The sequence below is a fragment of the Sceloporus occidentalis genome, unplaced genomic scaffold (genome assembly GCF_023333645.1).
Source record: "Sceloporus occidentalis isolate IW3139 unplaced genomic scaffold, rSceOcc1.0.p SCAF_21, whole genome shotgun sequence".
Lineage (NCBI taxonomy): Eukaryota > Metazoa > Chordata > Lepidosauria > Squamata > Phrynosomatidae > Sceloporus > Sceloporus occidentalis.
Window position 1 is genome coordinate 15598445 of NW_028317001.1, and position 21948 is coordinate 15620392.

At 44.8% G+C, this 21948-nt stretch overlaps 1 protein-coding gene across 1 annotated transcript; it reads left to right on the plus strand.

Moving 5' to 3' along the window:
* Nucleotides 1-10510: 10510 nt before the first annotated feature.
* On the plus strand, nt 10511-15732 carry LOC149301674 (uncharacterized). The gene is made up of 3 exons (XM_089484350.1): nt 10511-10602; nt 14232-14879; nt 15725-15732. Exons 1-3 carry the CDS (start codon nt 10554-10556, stop codon nt 15730-15732), a joined length of 705 nt encoding a protein of 234 aa, XP_089340476.1. The 5' UTR covers nt 10511-10553.
* Nucleotides 15733-21948: the final 6216 nt, after the last annotated feature.

The window sequence follows — 21948 nt, forward strand, 5'->3', positions numbered from 1 at the left end:
TATATGGACCCAGGAGCTGTGTAAGAAACCCTCTCAGAAGAGAGACACAAAGGGACACCCTTCCTTTTGGCCCAAGGAACCTGGCCTCCTTCTCTCTCTGGAGCCTCAGAGAGAAAGAGAAGCCTCTGTTCAACTGAGAATCAGAGAAGGTTCCGGAACATTATTCCCCACAGTCACACGCAGCACAAAATGGCCTCCAGAACACAAAGAGGCAGGGACTGGAATTCCAGCCAATCAGGGCCAGGGATGGTGGGAGAGACTGGAATTCCAGCCAATCAGGGCCAGGGATGGTGGGAGGGACTGAGATTCCAGCCAATCAGGGCCAGGGATGGTGGGAGGGACTGAGATTCCAGCCAATCAGGGCCAGGGATGGTGGGAGGGACTGAGATTCCAGCCAATCAGGGCCAGGGATGGTGGGAGGGACTGAGATTCCAGCCAATCAGGGCCAGGGATGGTGGGAGGGACTGAGATTCCAGCCAATCAGGGCCAGGGATGGTGGGAGGGACTGGAATTCCAGCCAATGGCAGCCCTCAGAGTGTCCTCAGGAGGACTTCTTCTGTTCTTAGAAGAGCATTGAACCCATGGCTTTGATACAGGGCTGGTCCTCCATTTTGATGCAGTGATGCTCCTGGTGAAGGCAGTTGGTTTGGAGCTATCATGAGAGAAAGCCATTCCTAATGGACTGAATAGTGGTCTTCCTATTTCTATTCCCAGGGAAGAGAAGAGGGCCCTGGAGTGTTCTCTGCCTTGGATCCAAGGAGAACTTGGCCTCCAGACAGACTAGAAATCAAACACAGACATAAATCAATGGATAATAAAGGCTGCCTTAGACTTCTGTCAGTTCAGTGAAGCAGATTGGGAAGAGCTCCAGGGAAGAGCCTTCATTGCTAAACAGAGTCTCCATCAAGGAGAAATCTAGAGGATCAGGGACCAAGATTGCAGCCTTGTCTTTCCCTCTCTCCCCATTCTTGAAAATCCAGGGAGCCAAGGAAAAGGGAAGGGAGGATATCCCAATGTATCCCACTCTGTTGATATTCTGGAGGGATCCAATCATATTGGGATGCTCTGTGTCCTTCCTCCCCTTTTGCTCAGTCAGTCTCTGGATGAGGGCTACTTTCTGTTGCAGATCTCCTTTCCAGACGTGGAAGTCTTCTCTGAGGAGGAAGGGCCTCTCTTGGGTCCGCAGCAAAAATCTTTGTAGAATGAGGTGATGATGGAAATCTATGGAAGTGTGTCCTCTCTGGGAAAGGAAACTGGACCCATTGCCCTTCTTACAGAACAGGGGGCCTTGCATGCTACATACATGGCTCTATGGTTCCACTTTAATGGTCAAAGCAACATCCTGGGAATCTTGGGATTTCTACTAACTTTACGGAGCCACTAGAGCTCTCTAGTTATGATTGTAAATGCCCTTTGCTAAACTGCAGATCTTAGGATATCCTAGGAAAGAACAATGACACTTGATATCTTTTGGCCCCAAATGCTCTTCATTACATCCCTTAGCAAGGTTTCAGGTCTTTTTTATCTATGTTTTGTTGTTTCTATGTTCTGGAGAGGCCTCCAGTATCCTCTTGGGAAGAAGGCCAAAGTCTAGCTCTGTTTGGACAGGAAAGTAACTCAGGGAAAGCCCTCAATAGAGCCAGAAGAGGTGTCCATAAAACAACTAGAAGAGTATGTCAGGCAGCCATGCATCTGAAAAACAATAACAACTAAACAAGTAAACTGGAGGTAACCAGCTCAAGTCCTTGTTTTCAGACATTTTAAGGTATTCCATGTAGCAATTATGACTAATATCTATTAAGGGAGGGAAAGGGAACACTAAAACTCCTTTATCTCTCTTCTTGCTTAGCTCCATTGTAGAATCCAGAGGCCTCTCCTCTCTTAATGCTGAGATGAGTCTTTTCTGTGTTTCTCCTTCTTTATAGAAGAACTTGCGGCTCATGAGAGAACCGACACTCGGGAGAAAGCACACAAATGCCAGCAGTGTGGAAAATGCTTTGCTCAGAAGTCACAGCTTGAAGTGCATCAGAGGGTCCACACAGGAGAAAAACCTTGGAGATGCCATCAATGCAATGGAGATGCAGATATTTTACTTCAGGTGCTGTCTTTACATACTTCAAGAGCATTCATACAAGACAGAAGCCATACAAATGCCTGAACTGCAGAAAATGTTTTTCTCAGAATTTACACCTTTAGAGAAATGGTATAAATGTCAGCCATTGAATATAGTTTTTTGGAGAGGCATATTTTATACATTTTGTCCTATTCTATTTGTAATGTTCTATTATAATCTTCATTTATGGCACATCTTCTACAAAGTTTTTGGTCTGAAAGTATCTTATCCTTATAAGAACATTGAATAAACCTTTGCATTATTTGGAGCATTCTGTATTCTTCATTGCATTTCTAGAATCTGTGAAAGACAGCATCAATTATGGAAGCATCAGTCTAAGGATTAATGAGGGGCTGCTAGAGTTCAACTGGCTTGTGACCATGAGAAAGGATGCTGAAGATGCATTTCTGACCTCTCTCTAGCCTTTCATTGACGCACACAACATTTGATGACCCCTGAATCAAACCCTTATTTTCCTCCTTTTTCCCAGGACTTAAACCTTTGCTAGAAAGTATTATATTTTTTTTTGGGGGGGGGGGAGGGTTGCTTCTTCTGTAACATGTGTTTCCCTTACTCTTTTTACATGGAGCAGGAAGGGTGCCATAAATACATCAGTCAGTGGCATTCCTGCACTGGGACTCATTGGGTGCCAGTGCGCGACTTTCAGGGGCGGGACGTCCCCCATCTGGGGGTGGGACTTCTGGGGTCAGGACTTCAATCTTCCAGGGGCATGACTTCTGGGGGTGGGCAACCCAAGGCACTCTATTGCAGGCAATAGCAACCCCCCCCCCCCCGACGAAACCTAAAAAGGCGAGTGTGATTGTAGGCTATTTTAATAGAAATATACTGTCAAGATCAGTGGTCCCAAAACTTTTTTGGGCGACTGCCCCCTTTCCTCTTGAGGAACAACCCTAGCACCCTCCATACCTATTTCATGGCATTAGGTCCACTGTTTTACTGAGGGGAGGGAGAGAAGAGAGAAAGTACTGGTATATTGAGCAAGGCAAGTGGCTGCTTTGGGTCAATTTTGGAAATGAAGGCCCCTTACAGACTGCCTAAAAGCAGCGGTCTGCCGGCGCTGCTGGTTGCTCCGTGAGGGAGCCGCAGCAGCCAAACCGTGCGGCTCCTGCATGGAGCAAAAAAGAAGCCCCAAAATGGGACTTCATCCCGCGGTGCGGTTATGGCACATAATAATGGCGGTGCCTGTGTGTATAGGGCGCTGCCATTATTACGCGCCTGTCACGTGCTAGGAGTGAGGCCGGTGTGGACCCTAGGTCCCCAGTCAATCCCTAGCACATGATGGGGGCGCCTCAAGAGCCCATCTGTAACAGGCTGAAGTCAGTGAAACACTGCTTGCCATGCAACCCCAATGGTTGACATTTGGCAAGTCCCACTCTCCCAGCTCCAGAAGAAGGCAATGGCAAACCCCTCTGATGAAAATCTTTCAAGAAAACCCTATAATAGATTCTCCTTAGGGTCACCATGAGTCCAAACAACTTCAAGGCACACAACAACAATTGCTGCTAGCGAGAAGAAAAGAGAACCTGGAATCCCATAAGTTTGTATTTGGTGTGAAGGAAGGTGAGGCTGGTGAGTGGCTTAGGAAAGTGAAAGTCAATGGAGGTCTTTAGGCAGTAAAGGAAGGTTTATGCAAATGCACAGTGACATCACTGCTACGGAAGGCTCTCTTGACCAATGAGAGAGCAAGATGAAGGTTCTTCTGGAAGCTTCCGTGAGAAGGAGATATAAGGCCTGAGAGAGCAAGAGACAGTTGGGGGAATTGTGTCGGTTGGAGATCGAGAGAGAGTTAAAGAGCGGATCTTGGAAGTTAGTCTCAGAATTGGATGCTTAGTTTTATTTAGCTTGTATGAATTGAATATTATATACTTACAAATATTGTACCTGCAAGATTCTTAATACCTTGTGTGACTTATATTTTAGTTATATTTTGTTATCTATAATACATACCTCCTTGGAGTATCTACTACTCGACCCTCCTTTTACACGTGTTTTGGATCGGTTGATGTTTGGAAGATCAGTAAAGAAGTAGAAATAAGGTTCCTTAATTGGTCCCAGTGTAGGTTAAGGGAAGCCCTTTTATAATTCACAGGATAATGGCAGCGGGATTTAAGGAAGTTAAGGGTCTTCTGGGCTAAGAGCCGTAATGTCTAAATGTCTAATTAACAATTTGTAATCCACTCTGATAGCCTTTTGGCTGAAGAGCGGGGTATAAAACTATTATTATTATTATTATTATTATTATTATTATTATTCCAGGGCCGCAGTTTGGCTGCTTGGACCACTGGAGATCATCACAGTGAGTCATTTGGAAAAGCCCATCTCACTCCAGAAAATAAAGGTACTTGAGGAGTTTGCACTCTACATCTTTCTGTAATAATAGCTACAAAACTAATAATAGCATTTGGGACATTTAGTCTTTTAAAAACAAATATGGCAGATTTAAATGCTGCTTTAAAACCTCTTTCCATCTGCCAGCTTTGCTCTGGTTTTGGGGGGAAATGAGAAAGTGTTGGGAGGAAGGGACTGCCAACAGAATTAGGAGATGCATTGCAGGCTATGGACAGTTTGCGGCCAAGTAAGGTCCAAAACACACGGCAGCAATAGTCCATTTTGAGAGCGCTTTCACTGCCCAGGCCCAGTGCTAGGGAATCCTGGGAAATGGAGTTTATTATGGCACCAGAGGTCTCTGAAAGAGAAGGCTCAATGTCTCACAGAACTACATTTCCCAGAATTCTCTAGCAGTTAAAGCAGTCTCAGATTGGATTATTGCTGCAGTTTGTTTTGGACTTAGATGACCCTTGGCAAGTCACACTCTCTCAGCCTCAGAGGATGGCAATGGCAACCCCTCTCTGAAGAAACCTGCCAAGAAAACCCCATGGTAAGGTTGCCTTAGGGTTGCCATAAGTTGTAATTGAATTGAAGACACACATGAAGAACAGATAAAAGTCTGCAATTATTTCTCAGGTTGTACATGGGAACGGGAGTAGGATTGCCATAAGTCAGGAGCTCCAAACCGGGACAAATGTAGGACAAATGTAGGGCAACAATTACAAATGTAGGACACATTTTTAAAAATGGAGGACGTGCAAAAAATTGAGGATTTTTTTAAATGTTAATATTAATGCATGTTTTTTAGGCATGATCAAAATGGAGGACATTTTGGCATTATTCCTAGACAGATGGCAGATATATATTTGCCCTCGGGTTTAACTGTACTTCTCCAAAGTGTGTACTTGGTCAAGGGACTGTGGTTTTTCTTCACTGCGCATGAGTTTGTAAAAATCACAGCAAGTTACATTGGCCGTGCCTCAGAGGCTTCGTGATATCAATATCACCATCATCATCATCATCATCATCATCATCATCATCACTATAATTGTCCAAGAAAGGCAGACTTGTTAGCATTCAAAGCGCCACAAATACACAGAAAATGCACTTGCATATATTTAATAATAAAAAATAATGGGGGAAAAATAAAAAACAAGGCAGGGGTGTATATATTTCATAATAAAAATTAATGTAATAAAATAAAACAAGCAATAATAAAATAAAATAAAACACGCAATAATAAAATTAATAAAATAAAACAGGCAAGAATAAAAATTAATGAAATAAAATAAAAACAAGCCATAATAAAATTAATGAAATAAAATAAAAACAAGCAATAATAAAAATTAATGAAATAAAATAAAACAAGCAATAATAAAAATTAATGAAATAAAATAAAACAATCAATAATAAAAATTAAAGAAATAAAAAAGCAATAATAAAAATTAATAAAATAAAATAAAATAAAATAAGTATTTTATATTTTTAAAAATAATTTAAAAACCCCAAAAAACCAAGGCAGACCTAATGGCCACTGACTCAGCTTTCCTCCTCCTCCTGCTCTTCCTCCAGCCCAATTCTGCCCTGGCCTTCAGGCACCCTTCCTCCGGCTCCTTCCTCCTCCTCCTCCTCCTCCTCCTGCTCCCCCCTCCTCCTCCATAGGCTGGCTGGCGTGCCTGCTGAGGCATGGGCGGCGCGCGGTAAGGAGCCCGTCCTCTTTGGCCAGCTGGCCAATGGCACGTGCGCGGGTGGGCAAGCCTTGATGCGGTGGCGGCGGTGGCTCTTCTGCCGCCGAGGAGGAGGAGGAAGGTGGAGCCGGAGGAGGAGGTGGGTTTGCACTGCCCAACCCACCACGAAGAGGAGGAGGAGGTGGGTTTGCGCCGCAGCCAGCTGCATTAGCGGCAACGGCTATGGTCGCAGGAGGAGCGGACCCTGAACCGTGAACAAGGCATGGGGGGCCCCAAACTGGGCCGGGACCGGGAGGGCCCCTCGAAAAGCATGATTGTCACGGGGGCCACCGGATTATGGCATCCCTAAACGGGAGGCAGTGTGGTGCATTGGTTGGAATGTTGGGCTACAACTCTGGAATCCATGGTCCAGTGCCCCAATCCTCCATGAAACCAGCTGAGTCCCTTGGACAAGAAGTCACACTCTCTCAGCCTCAGGGAAGGCAATGGCAAACCTCCTCTGAACAATTTTTGCCAAGGAAACCCCAGGAGAGGCTCCCCAGAAGTCAACAATGACTTGGAGCCACTCCACAAGAAACGACAAAGACTCAAAAAAGAGACAGTGTGGTTCAGTAGCTGGAGCATTGGACTATGACCCTGGAGCCCAGGGTTCGAATGCCCTCTTTCCCACGGAAACACACTGACTGACCTTAGGCAAGTCACACTCTCTCAGCCTCAGAGGGAGGCACTTGGAAAACCACTTCTGGACAAATCTTGCCAAGAAAAGCCTGCAAGGGCTTTCTTTAGGGTTGCCATAAGTCAGAAACAACTTGAAAGCACAAAATGACAAATGTGAAGTAACACCACTAACACAAGGCAGCTAGGGAGAAAGAAAGAAAGAGAGAAAGAAAGAAAGAAAGAAAGAAAGAAAGAAAGAAAGAAAGAAGACGTGGGAGTTGTAGTCCTTGTTTCAGAGGGACTGGAGGGGCTTTACTGCAGGGCAGGACCCCTCCTCTTTCTGGCCATGTGGATGCTGGGAGATCAAGTCCAGGAAATACACTGTAAATCCCATTGGCAAGAGAAAACACTACTACTGCCTTTCAGATCCAGTTTGCCCCAAATCCTTTATGAGGCCAGAAACTCCTTTGTTACGAAGCGAACCCCGAATATCTCAAGAAGGCTCTGTATCTCCCAAGACCCCATCCCTCCAGGGCCTCCTTCCACTCTTCCCTCAGCCTGTCTCTCTCTCCCCTGAAGGCCTCAAACTGCCAACTGCCAAGCGTTGAGGCAGAGGCAGCCATTTTGTGTTCTGGTAGGGTTGCCATATCCCGCCTGAGGGCGGGACTTTCCCGGTTTGGGGCGGGTCCGCACGGTCCCGCCCCGGTTTGCCCCCGCCCCCGGGCAGGATGTGGCAAGCTGAGGGAGACTTTCAGTCGCCGCTTGGGCCTCTGCTCCCCGCCGCGATCGCGGCGAGGCCGGGGGCCCAGGCGGCGACTGAAAGCCTCCTTAAGGCGGAGGCTTTCCTGCGCCACTTGGGCCTCCGCTCCCCGCCGCGATTGCGGCGAGGCCGGGGGCCCAGGCCCTGAGGGAATGCTTCACTCAGGGAGGCTTTGCCTCCCCGCCTGGGCCCTGGGCCTCGCTGCGATCGCGGCGAGGGCAGAGCCCAAGCGGCGAGGGAAAATGTAGGACAAAAATTTCAAATGTAGGACACATGTTTGTGTGTCCTACATTTGAAATTTTTGTCCTACATTTTTCCCGGTTTCGAGGTCCGGAGGTATGGCAACCCTATGTTCTGGCAGCCATTTTGTGTTCCAGCGACCATTTTGTGTTCTGGCAGCGCTTTTGTGTTCTGGCAGCCATTTTGTGTTCTGGCAATGCTTTTGTGTTCCGGTGGCCGTTTTGTGCTTCTCGTGACTGTGGGGAATAATGTTTTGGAACCTTCTCTGAGGCCTCAGTTGAACAGAGGTCTCTCTCTCTCCTGAGGCTCTAGAGTCAGAAGGAGGCCAGGCTACTTGGGCCAAAAGGAAGGAAGTGTGTCCCTTTCTGCCTCTGACTCTCCATTTTGGGGGGGAGGAAGGAAAGAAGGAAGGGGCCTGTGGTGTCTGAGGAAGGGGAGGCAGGGATTCAGGGCCAGTGGGGATGCTGTGCTTTGGGGGCTGGGAGAGAGGTGGGAAGAGACCCTCCCTTTGGGCCCTAGCTGGGGAGGGTCTCACCAGTCCTTGCCTCCCCCTTTGGGAAAGGAGACCCCCTCAGCCCCCTGGACTCACTCCTGCCACTCATTCCTAGAATGGCTGGGACTCAGAGGAGTTTCCTAGGTATTGTCACCTTCTGCCCTCCATGGCCATTGGCACTGACCTTTTCCCATTGCCTTCCCCCCTCAGCCCTGTGGACCTCCTCCTCCTTCGCACTCAGAGCAGCCCTTCTCTACGGCTGAGGAGACGGCCTCTGACCCAGGGAAGCTCCGGCCATAAAGGACTGCAGAAGAGCCCTTTCTGGGGCTCCAGGAATCAGTGTTTTTGTACTGAAGGTAGGCCTTTATTCCTGGAGCTGGAAGAGGACCTTTGTTTAAATGTTTCAGTCCAGGATTGTATGGAAGGGTTGCAGCTGAGAGACTGAGCCTATGCTTTGCAGGAATAAAGTCCCAAATGCAGTCTCTAGCAGAACTGTCTTCCCAGAATGTGGAAGTGAGATTTCCAGACCCCAGACACAAAGTGCGCCAGTGAGTCCTTTGTGTGGGGACTGTGTGTGTATGTGGTGTTTGCTAGAGTTTTATGAGGTATTCGTTTCACTGGGTTTATAAAATGAGTTTACATACATCTTCACTTCCCCCAAATGAGCATAATTCACGGTTCAATGTTCAGTCATAAGCCTATACATTTGATGTTTGTTGTATAAGTGCAACATATTCAGCAGTGTGCATCTTTTTAAAAAATATACAAGGAAAAGTGAAGAAATCGTCATTTTGACAATAGATCCATTCAGAAACAATGCACACAAATGTACATGCCTCAATTTCTATGTGGCTTTAGCAAGCAGAGGGAGGAGGTGCATACTTCATGCTCCTGCTATGACTGACATAACAAAAACAGCAGTTACGCTTAGAGAAATAGTATCATCTACAAAAATGAAATAATTATTTTGACCAGTGTCTAAATGGGGAGGGGGCCATGATGAGGGGAGACCATGGATCAGATCTCTAAGGTAATGTAGCTCTTATGCAGCCCAGGAGCTACAGCTTCTCCACCTGGGACATAAAGCAGGTCCTCCCGCTCCTCCTCTGTGTGAAAGAGAAGTCATGATGATACAGTGACTTTGAGTGCTGCAGGGTTTCTAGCCAAACCAAGCCTAACCCTTGTCTCTTTTCTCAGGAACTTCATCTTGGACACCTTGGACACGGCTTTGGAGTGTCTTTTGTTGGAAGTGACCGAAGTGCAGGGCCACCAGGATCCCCCTTTCCACACGATGGCCAACACAAAGGCCAAGCAGAGGGAACTGGGCTCCAACAGAAAGAGGCTTCAGAGGTACAACAACTCTTTGGTAAGTTGCCATCCTGACTGTTAATTTCATCTGTGTCTGGGCCGGCTCATGAATGTAAGTAGAGAACATACTGTCCCAGTTTGACAGAGAGAGTCCTGGTTAATCCTCTATTTCACTCCTCCTCCTCCCACTTTCCCCCTTCTCCTCAGGTCAGTTCAGTTGCTGCAAAATGTGTTCCAAGTTCAAAAGAGTGTGTGTCCCATCAACTCAAAAGAGGAGAAAGGGGAGGAGGGAAGGGGGCAGGATCTTTTTCTTGCCAGGAGTCGGAGCAAAAACAAACTTCTGTACCCTTCCTCACTTGTGTGATCATTATAATTAACAACTTTGGCCATCTGGACCACCTTCTGATGTTGCTTGTCCACATGAGTCTTTCTTTCCCAATCTGTGAAATGCTGGGGGATATGGAAGAATATCTCTGGACTTAAATTGAGGGTGGTCCCAGTGGCCCTCAAGCCCAGAGTACTCCCCAGAACTGTTTTTTAAAAAGGAAATTTGCCTCTGAAATTAGGTGAGATATGGCTAAATGGTTCATTGGTGACTAAATGTACTATACATGTTGGGATAGTCAGTATCTTAATCAATCAATAATATTCCAGAAATGGCCTAATTTATATTGTTTATCATATTTTATATTATATTGAAAGAATTTAAGACAAACTGGATCTCAAAGGCTGTAGCTTTTTCTTGCTTGCAGAATTTAAAGTTTATTTCTTGGACTGATTTCTGCAGTGTTGAAATAATATTTTCAATGCACCATGTGCTTTCCTCCCCTTTTGTTTAGTCATTTTCTGGATGAGGGCTATTTTCTGTTGCAGGTGACCTTTGCGGATGTGGCAATATATTTCACCGAGGAGGAATGGAAACTGTTGACAAAAAAGCAGAAACTGATGTACAGTTCCGTTATGATAGAAAATTATGAGAATGTGGCCTTTGTGGGTAAGGAACCTGAATCCATTGCCCTTCCTGTGAAGACTGAGGGCCCTTTCATAATCTACTGTCAGAGCGCTATGATTCCCCTTTAGAATGATAGAATCAAAGAGTTGAAATAGACCACAAGGACCATCCGGTTCAATCTTCTGCCATGCAGGAATCGACATTCAAAGCACCCCTGAGAGATGGCTATCCAGCCTCTGTTTAAAGACCTCCAAAGAAAGAGACTCCACCAAACTCTGAGGGAGTATATTCCACTGTTGAAAAGCTCTTACTGTCAGGAAGTTCCTCCTAAAGTTTAAGTGGAATCTCTTGTCCCTGTGACTTGCATCCATTGTTCCATGTCTTTTTCTCTAGAGTAGCAGAAAGCAAGCTTGCTCCATCCTGAATATGACATCTCTTCAAATATTTGAACAGGGCTGTCATATCCACTCTTAACCTTCTCTTCTCCAAGCTAAACATATCCAGCTCCCTAAGTTATTCCTCAGAGAGCATGGTTTCCAGATTGTTCAACATTTTGGTTTCTTTCTTCTGGACATGCTCCAGCTTCTCAACATCTGTTTGAATTGTGGCGCCCAGAACTGGACACAGGATTATTGCAAGTGAGCCCTGACCAAAACAGAATAGAGTGACACTATTACTTTCCTTGATCTTGACACTATACTCCTATTGATACAGCCTAGGATCACATTGGCCTTTTTAGCTGCTGCGTCACACTGTTGACAGATGTTCAACTTGTGCTCTACTACCATTCCTAGTTCCCTTTCATATGTAATTTAACTGTCATAACAACTTCCTGTGGAATCTTGGAATTTCTAGTTTTAGTGAGGCACTATTGTTCTCCACTTTGTAAGGATTCTAAATATCAAATCCTAAACTGCCAATTCTGGAATTTTGTGGGAAGGAGCCATGGAGATTAATGCTTTTTGCCTCCAAATGGTCCTTATGCCATTCCTGATCAGGTTTCCTGGCTTTTGTAGCCCCTCTTCCAGCCTTTTTTGGCTCTGAAGAGGCTGTTTTAATGCTCATCCCTGGCACGTGACCCTCACTAATATCAAAAACCAGGTCCCAGACTCCTTCTTCTGCCTTTCCTAATGCATTAGTTGTATATTGATTGCCCTGCCTTTCTCAAGAAATGAACCTCAAAGTGTCCCTTTTATGCATCACACTCTGTGGATGTGTGTCTGTGATAGAGCGATGGAGGCAATGTGAAAAACAGAAAGGCAGGAAAGAGATGCTGAGGGTTAAATGGTAAAGCAGTGCAGATGGGCAAGAGGGAAGGTTGGAGATCGGAGGGAGAAAGGGAAGGGGATCAAGCCCCTGGGAGCCAGGAGGGGAAGGCAGGAGCAAAGCCAGGATCGCCTGGCTCTGTGCGGAGAGGAAGGGACCTCTGGGAAGGGCCAGAAGAGGGGCCTTGGGGATTGGGAGGCAGCCACCAACCATTCAGATAATAATAATAGGTTTTATTTGTATTTACCTGTAAAATAGCCACAAAACAACAATAGCATCTTTTTACACACAGTAAAAAAACAAGTTGCTTAAAACTCAATTCGGGACAAATAAAAACATTGTATAAAATGCACAATTGCGATCAGAAGTGGGATTTTTCCTTAAGTTCTTTACAAGAGGTCGGGTGGGTAAGCCTGCCGGAAGGGATCTGTCTTAAGTGCTTTCTTGAAAGCATCCAAGGTGGTGATAAGACAGATCTCCTCCGGCATGTTGTTCCATAACTTGGGGGCCATGGCTATGTACGCTCTTTGGGAAGTTGTTCTTAGCCTGACCTTTGGGTAATCTAATAAAGTCTTCCCAGATGTTCTGAGAGTATGGGGCATATTGTGTAGGGAGAGGCCTTCCCTCAAGAAGCTCGGGCCCAAGCCATGTAGGGCTTTAAAAGTAATAATCATCACTGTGTATTGCACCTGGAATCTAATTGGCAGCCAATATAGAGATTTTAGAACTGGTGTTATATGGTCTGACCTAGATGTTCCGGTGACCAATTTGGTGCAGCATTTTGAACTAATTGAAGCTTCCGAACTTGGGACAAAGGTAGCCCCTTGTAGAGCACTGAACTTAAGAACTGAACTTGAAATCAGGCCCTTGTTTTCATACATATTAAGGGTTCCATTTAGCAATTATAAGCAATGTCTATGAAGAGAGGAAAGAGTAACACAAAAACTCCTTTTTCTCTAATGTTTCTTTTCCATCCTAAGCTTGCTTAGCTCCGTGGTTGATTCCAGAGGCCCTTTGTCACTCGAAATGCTGGAGTCTGGGGAGGACACTCCCAAGAGCTATGCTTTTAGGGGAATTTCATACTTAGCCCAAAGGAGAGATTGGGGCAACAGTGACCTCGGGATTCATCCCAACTATACCAGCCCCAGAAGCACACAGAACTCCAGAGGCATTTCAAATAGTTTTTTGTGTTTTATTTAGGGGAAAAGCAAAATACACGCATACACAGACATATACACATATAGGTGTTTACACACACACACACAAGAACTGAGTAACAAAGGTGGGAGTGGCGAATACTTTGAGGCTTTGCAAATGGTAATACATTACCTAGATGGATCTTGATTTCAATTGCTGAGGGTCCAGAAAGGGGAGAGAAGTCAGTAAGTCCTGTGGCAAGTGGGGCTGGCGAGTGTAGTGAGATGTACACCAATGGACTGTCTGTCTGCAACTGGACTGAAACTAAAGAACAGCCAGTTGGGGCTGATATTTATACTGAAGTCGTTGCTTGGGGGCAGAAACCGAGCATTCAAAAAGGTTTAAAATGTTTTAGGATGTTTCCTGGGTGGGGAAAGAATTGTCTGAAACTGAAATAAGTGCAATGGGTGCTTGGTGAAATACTTCAGCCAAACAGGATTGTCACACTGGCTCTTAGGTCCTTCTTGGCTCTGAATTCTGATCCCATTCACAAGCCAATGTATAGCACAGTCTGAAGGCGACACTCCCAGAGCTCAACAATAACATAGCAGAGCACAGAAGCAAATCTCCAGATATAGGCATTGGCAATGCACAAACCACTTTCCACACTTAAAAATAACTCACAGACACAGTTGATTTCCTCCAAGTCCTTACAGGTTCTTTATCTTGAGTTGCAATATAAAACAAATATTTACCAACTCTCCTCTCTGACTTCTATCCATTTCACAATCTCTTACACACCCAACTCCAACCCACACCAATCCGCATGTGAGCTATATACTGTATTGGCTGTGAGTCATATCCTGGTGCCAAACAGCATGAAGCATCCTCTGCAGTTAGCTTCCATCATGCCTTGGATTCTGACTCAGCACTCTATGGCAGTCTCACAGGAAATGATGCCACTTTTCAATTGAAATAGTTTTATATACATTTAATGGAATATTTTTTAACTGCCTGACTATCTCCTTCCCTGATTTCTTCATGGCAGTTCCCCTTCAATCACTTCTTTGGTAGCACCTATGAGTAAGAATACAGTCATTATATGGATTTGGGGGCATCTAGAACAGGGTCATGCTCAGGTCATTCACACCAATTCTATTAATTTAATCTCAAATAGAGAGGGGTGAATGTGGGGCTGAATCTTGGGGTAACCCTTTCCTCTCTTAACACTGATATTCAGTTTTGCCTGTCATTGTCCTCCTTTACAGAAGAATTTGTCAGTCATGAGAAAGTCCACACAAGAAAGAAGCCACATAAATGCCAGCACTGTGGGAAATATTTTGCTTACATGTCAGTCCTAGTCATGCATCGGAGAGTCCACACAGGAGAGAAGCCATACAAATGCCAGTGTTGTGAGAAATGTTTTTCTTCGAAGTCGCACCTAGTGACACATCAGAGAGTCCACACAGGAGAGAAGTCATACAAATGCCAGCGTTGTGGGAAATGTTTTTCTTCAAAGTCATACCTATTGGCACATCAGAGAGTCCACACAGGAGAGAAGCCTTACAAATGCCAGCGTTGTGGGAAATGTTTTACTTGGAAGTCAGTCCTAGTGACACATCAGAGAGTCCACACAGGAGAGAAGCGAAACAAATGCCAGCATTGTGGGAAATGTTTTTCTTCAAAGCCATACCTATTGGCACATCAGAGAGTCCACACAGGAGAGAATCCATACAAATGCCAGCATTGTGGGAAATGTTTTTCTTCAAAGTCATACCTATTGGCACATCAGAGAGTCCACACAGGAGAGAAGCCATACAAATGCCAGCGTTGTGGGAAAGGTTTTTCTTCAAAGTCAAACCTATTGGCACATCAGAGAGTCCACACAGGAGAGAAGCCTTACAAATGCCAGCGTTGTGGGAAATGTTTTTCTTCAAAGTCATACCTATTGGCACATCAGAGAGTCCACACAGGAGAGAACCCAAACAAATGCCAGCATTGTGGGAAATGTTTTTCTTCCAAGTCATATCTATTGGCACATCAGAGAGTCCACACAGGAGAGAACCCAAACAAATGCCAGCATTGTGGGAAATGTTTTTCTTCCAAGTCATATCTATTGGCACATCAGAGAGTCCACACAGGAGAGAATCCATACAAATGCCAGCATTGTGGGAGATGTTTTTCATCGAAATCAAGCCTAGTGAGACATCAGAGAGTCCACACAGGAGAGAAGCCACACAAATCCCAGAAATGAACTAACATTATATTTGTCAATAAGCAATACTAAAGAATATATGTTAAATCCTGTGGTGATAAGAAAAGGCCCTTGTGATTTCGTGTGTTAGGTTTGTACAGTGGTCCCTCGGGTTACGAATTTAATTCGTTCCGCGGCGCCGTTCGTAACCCGATACATTTCGCAACCCGAAAAGCCGCTGGAAAGCCGCTAGCGGCTAGCGGCGGCTTTTGAATTTCGCGCCGAAACGCGCCGAAAAAATCTTCGTAAGCCGAAAAATCCTTCGGAACCCGGAACAGTTTTTTTAAATCTAGGTTTTTCGTACCCCGGAAATTTCGTAACGCGGTGCATTCGTATCCCGGGGTACCACTGTATGTCCATATGTCTCTTTATGTTTTTCAGTTATATTTTGTTGAGTTGAGGTTTTAATTGCTATTATTATAGATTATTGCTTTAGTTTATAAATTTGAGTGGGGATTATGGGTGGTGGAATAGGTTAGTTAAACAGAGGTGTGGGATTGGCTCCAGCTGGTTAGAATAGTTATGGGAATGATAGCATTTGGAATTTGTGGGATGTTGGCTGAAGAAAGTTTGGGACAGGCATTAACAGAAAGGGCTATTTTCTGGGAAGGGCAAAGGGGGCCTTGTTATCTGTGGGGCATAGACTGTGGGAATTGGAGGGGGGGCTAGGTGTGGACGAGTGTGATGTTTTAGGTTTTGGGGTTTTAATGTTTGGTTTGGGAAGGGCAGCTCTGACTTAAACACTGAATTTCTGATTATGTGTTTGCAATAAAGTTTTTGTTGTTTCCACACACTGGACTCATTGGTGTACAGAAATTCTGCATTTGCACAAAATGTACCCTTTCTTCTCTCCTCAGCCCTCAGCTCCTTTCCCAGCCATAAAAACTGAAGCAAACACACATATATACTCAGAGAGACAGAGCGATATGTACAATCAGAGCCTTCCCAGCCTTTCCCTCCTGAGTCCAGCTCTGCAGCTTGGGCTCCATTCTGGAAGGAAGGAAAAAAGGCCGTAGTCCTTCCCTTCTTCCAAAGGCCGCCAGCGGAATATGCAGCAGCAGCAGCAAAGGCCTTACGATCCCTGCGCATGCTGAGAAGGGGTCTTTGGGGCATCTGCGCATGGAGACTCTCAGCCCCTGAAGCTGCTCTGAGGGCGGGAAGTGGGGAGAGCCCTCATTCATTTGGGGGAATCTCATGGTTCTGGGATCACGCTGAAAGGGCCTTGGACCCCCTTGAAGCGATGTATGTTAAAAGAGGAGAAGGAAGGAATAAAGGAATGAAAGTGCCAAGGGAAGAGAAGCATAAAAGGACTGCTGAAGTCGGGGGGGGGGGGGTTTGGATCTGGGACCTGTTTCAGGCACCTTCCTCCAAGAACCCATTATTAGAGCCTTTAAATGACTATTTCACAGATAATATCTCTCAGATAAGAGCCAAATTGGACATCAGCATTATTGCGGAGGCTATAAGTGAGGTATCCATGAGTAAGATCATACTGGATCAATTTGAATCTGAGTACTGATGATGTGGACAAGCTCCTTGGAAATGTGAAGAGGAGAACTTGCCCTCCCGACCCTTGCCCTTTTTATATCACCTGAGATATATCATAGATGCATCTCTTAGGGCTATTTTCCATCATGCTTAAAAGAAGCGGTGCTATGGCCGTTTATGGAAAAGCCCTCCCTAGATCCCTTGGAGATGAACAATTACAGACCGGTCTCCCATCTTCCATTTCTAACCAACATAATTTTGAGGGCAGTTGCTCTTCATCTCCAGGCGGTCTTGGATGAAACAGATTATCTGGACCTATTTCAAACTGGCCTCAGGATGGGATACGGAGTCGAAACTGTTATGGTTGCCTTAGTAAATGATCTTTGCTTCAAGGTGGGATGTAACTTACCAAACTTTAAGCTGTATTATTATGCAGCTTGTCTCAAATGGTTAGAAGAATGGTTCAAATAAGATAATAAGAATGTATTGAATATAGAAAAGGCTAACCTGAATCTTAGTATACATGCATATATGTGGTATACAAAATCAAAAGATAATGATACTTTTAACCATCATGTTATAAGAAGATCATTGCTTAAAGCATGGTATAAAATGAGACATCAATTTTGGGGGTCATTGCAAGAAGCCTATTACAATAGAACAAAGGACAAAGATACTCCATGGCTAAGATACGGAGATTTAATAAACCAAACACCAGAAGGAAAATACAATATGAAATCTATGGAAGAACTTAATGAAAAAGGAAACATGAAGGATTGGTTTTTATAGAACCAATTAAACAATCGTTTTAAGGCAGACAATAAATCTCCTGGGTTAACGATGGATAACAATGAAATAGATAAAATTATGATGACAAAAAAGGTAAACACATTTCCAAATATTATAAACTATTCAAAGAAAGAGATCTAGAAGATGAAATTATTAAACACAGCATGGTAAGATGGGCACGTGATATAAATAGAACTATAACTATAGAGGAATGGGAAAAATCATGGAAAGGAACAAATAAATTCACTCTGTGCCAAAACTATAAAGAAAATTACATCAAAATGTTATACAGGTGGTATCTGACCCCCCAAAATCCACCAGATATACAAAACTGGAAATGCTAAGTGCTGGAAATGCGGGGAACCTGAGGGAAGCTCCTTTCATATTGGTGGACATGCATTAAAGCTAAAGGATTCTGGCAAAGGATTCATGGAACCATCCAAAACATTTTTGATATAAATATTCCCTTTGAACCAAAGTGATCTTTACTAAACATGACACACAAAATAAAGTCAGTAAAATACAATATAATTGTTTTATATATGGTCTCATGTGCAAGGATCTTATTTGCTCAAGTTTGGAAATCTACAATGAATCCTTCTATCGAAGATTGGTTGATTAAGATACATGACGCTAGAAATATGGACATAGTATCTGCCTTACTAAGAGGGAAACAAAAGGATATTTAGAAATGGAATGGAGTTGTCTTAAAACATTTGAAGAAAAGGGCGATAACATTCCGTTAAATTAATAGTTGATATTTGGTCGATATTTGGTACTTTAAACACTATTATGGGAATATCTCAGTGTAATAAAACATTTTGAAAATAAGAAAAGGAAGACCCACATCATTGTTGTGGGGAGCGCCACACACGGAGTTGTATAGCCACATTCTGCCTGCTCCTGGCCTTGCTGCAGGTGAGCGATTGACAGTTTGAGGGTGGCGACATGCTCCAATGCTGCAATGGTAAAAGGAAGTGTTTAGACTTTGCTTGTTGTTTCTTGCTCCCTTCACCCTTAAATGTAGGGGCCATTCAGACTACGTTTTACCCCGGTTCCCAAACCGGTTTAAAAGTCAGAAGTTCATACTCACGCTGATTTTAACACAACTCGATCAGGGGCTTGCGCAAGAGATCTAGGGCAAATCCCCCTTAGCGCGGTTTTTCTGAAAGCGGACTATTGACCCTTTCTTTTTGGAAACAACCGGCTCTTCCCTGCTGCCGGCAAATATGAACTCAGCCCCGGTCATGATTGGGTCAAGTTCAGGGGGTAGATTGCCCCGCTTGAGGTCAAGGGTAGTAGGAACTTGTTTCCGGGGAGATTCCATATGGGGGCACGCGGATCTGCCCAGTTCTGTCCAGGGCAAATGAGGGAGTGGGAATGGGGCCTTTGTGAAGGTGGGGGGACTTACCTTCCTGGTGCTGGCCCTCCAGGTGAGCCATGCATTGGGCAAGGAGTCCCTCTCCTCATCGCCTGCAGCCTCTGGTTCCGCTGGAGGCAGGGCCTCTTCTCCAGCATCACCTGGAACACGGAACCAGAACAATGGACAACAACAGATGAAGAAATATGGGGGTACATATGAATGCACATGGATGCACCTGTGTGTGTGTGTGTGTGTGTGTGTGTTTGTGTATATATATATATAAAACTTCAAGTGAATTCTTAAACAGGATAGCACTTTCATGCACAACCCACCCTCTTCCATGCTCTAAAGAGTTGTATTACACACTGGGACAGTGTGGTGTAGTGGTTTGAGAGTTCAAATCCTCTGGGCGACCTTGGGCAAGTGGCTCTCTCTGCCTCAGAGGATGGCAATGGCAGAAACTTGCCAAGGTTCACCTTAGGGTAGCCCAAAGTTAAAACAACTTGAAGGCCAGGGTGACCAGGCCTCCTCCTTTCGCAGGACAGGTCCTACATTCCAACCTTCTTCTGTCCAGGAGGAATTTCAAAACATCCTCCATTTATAGCATGACTAAGAAGCACGAATTGACACATATATGAACGTTTTGAGCTTCTATTTGGTAATGCCCTTACATTTTTCTTGAATGTCTTGCATTTTGCAGCACCTTGTCCTGTGAGGACATCTGGTCACCCTGCCTTTGGGTTGCCATAAGTAGCAGTATCTTGAAGACAAACAACAAGAAGAACAAGAAAAAGTGAATCTGCATAGCCATAAATGAAACCAGGGAGGGTCAGTCCGGAACAAGGGGGAAATACCAGGTCCTTGGAAGTGATAACATGCACTTTATCTCAACTGCTGAAAGTAAGTGGTGAATGAGCACATGAAGGGCAGGGTGACCAGATGTCATAAAAGGAGGACAGGGCACCTCAGTATGGAGGGCAGGACCAAATAAAAGCTCCTATAAATATAATTCAAAGACATAGCCATATTAGTCTGGATGTATACACCTCCCACGTTCTGGTCAACATCCGCATGTATATGGAATTACAATTGTGTATATGTTTACTTCCGGTCATAAGAGCATAACTGCCCTGAGATTACTGGAATTGGAATATTTATACTTTGTGATGTTTTTATGATATGTATTTTACACTTGATCGCCTCCTGAGGACACTCTGAGGGCTGCCATTGGCTGGAATCCCAGTCCCTCCCACCATCCCTGGCCCTGATTGGCTGGAATCTCAGTCCCCCCTACCATCCCTGGCCCTGATTGGCTGGAATCCCAGTCCCTCTCACCATCCCTGGCCCTGATTGGCTGGAATCCCAGTCCCTGCCTCCTGTTCTGGCAGCCATTTTGTGTTCGGGCGGCCATTTTGTGCTGCTTGTGACTGTGGGGAATAATGTTCCGGAACCTTCTCTGAGGCCTCAGTTGAACAGAGGCTTCTCTTTCTCTCCTGAGGCTCCAGAGTCAGAAGGAGGCCAGGCTCCTTGGGCCAAAAGGAAGGAAGTGTGTCTCTTTGTGTGTCTTTTGTGTGTATGTTTTCTGAGAGGGTTTTCTTATTACACAGCTCTGCTCCTTCTGGGGAACATGGGTTTTAAAAGGGGTCAGAAATGGGAAGATAGTTTTAATACAAGCCTTATTCTTCTTATTCTTCACAAACATTGGGCTTTGAGTACTATCCCTGTTTTAATAACTGTTTCAATAACTGTCCAGTAATTTAATGGTGTTTTATTTAGGATGGGAGTGTTAGGAAGGGTTTGGGATATAATGAAACATGTTGTTATTGTATTGTATGGATATTTTTTTATTGTCAGCTGCTAAAAGGTGGCCATTCTTGTGTAGTAATTGTCTTGTGATTTACTCCCACAACAGCCTTGTAAGGTAGGCTTCATAGGCTCCTAGGGCTGTAAGGGAGCCCCAAGGGCCAAACAGTCAGCCCCATTCTGCCCTCCAAGTCCTCCAAAGAGATGGCCATCCAGACAGAGACTCCTCCAATGCTCTTTGAGGCATCATCTCCCATAGATTTGCTCAGAGGTCATGGGGCCCCATGGGTCCTTTCAACCCACTTTGGGAAAGGAGACCCCTCAGCCCCTGGACTCACTCCTGCCACTCATTCCTAGAATGGCTGGGACTCAGAGGAGTTTCCTAGGCATTGCCACCTTCTGCCCTCCATGGCCATTGGCACTGACCTTTCCCCATTGCCTTCCCTCCCTCAGCCCTTGGACCTCCGCCTCCTTCGCACTCAGAGCAACCCTTCTCTACGGCTGAGGAGACGGCCTCTGACCCAGGGAAGCTCCGGCCATAAAGGACTGCAGAAGAGGCCTTTCTGGGGCTGTCTTTGTACTGAAGGTAGGTCTTTATTCCTGGAGCTGGAAGAGGACCTTTGTTTAAATGTTTCAGTCCAGAATTGTATGGAAAGGTTGCAGCTGAGAGAGTGAGCCCATGCTTTGCAGGAATAAAGCCCCAAATTCAGTCTCTGGCAGCACTGTCTTCCCAGAAGGTGGAAGTGAGATTTCCAGACCCAGACACACAGTACGCCAGTGTGTCCTTTGTGTGGGGACTGTGTGTGTACATGTTGTTTAATTGAGCTTTGTGAGGTATTTGTTTCACTGGGTTTATAAAATGAATTTACATAGGTCTCCACTTCCCAAAAATGAGCATAATCCAGGGTGCAACCTATACATTTATAGATTTTTGTTGTATAAGTGCAACATATTCATCAGTGTGCATCTTTTTAAAAAATATACAAGGAAAAGTGAAGAAATTGTGATATTGACAATAGATCCGTTCAGAAACAATGTACACAAATGTACATGCCTCAATTTCTGTGTGGCTTTAGCAAGCAGAGGAAGGAGGTACATACTTCATGCTCCTGCTATGACTGACACACACAAACACACAAATCTTGTAATTGTCAATTTGTAAACTGCTTTGATCTTTTTGGAAAAGTGGTATATACATATTATTATTATTATTATTATTATTATTATACAACATTATATTATAAACACAGCAGTTAAGCTCAGAGATTTGTCTCATTTGGAAAAATGA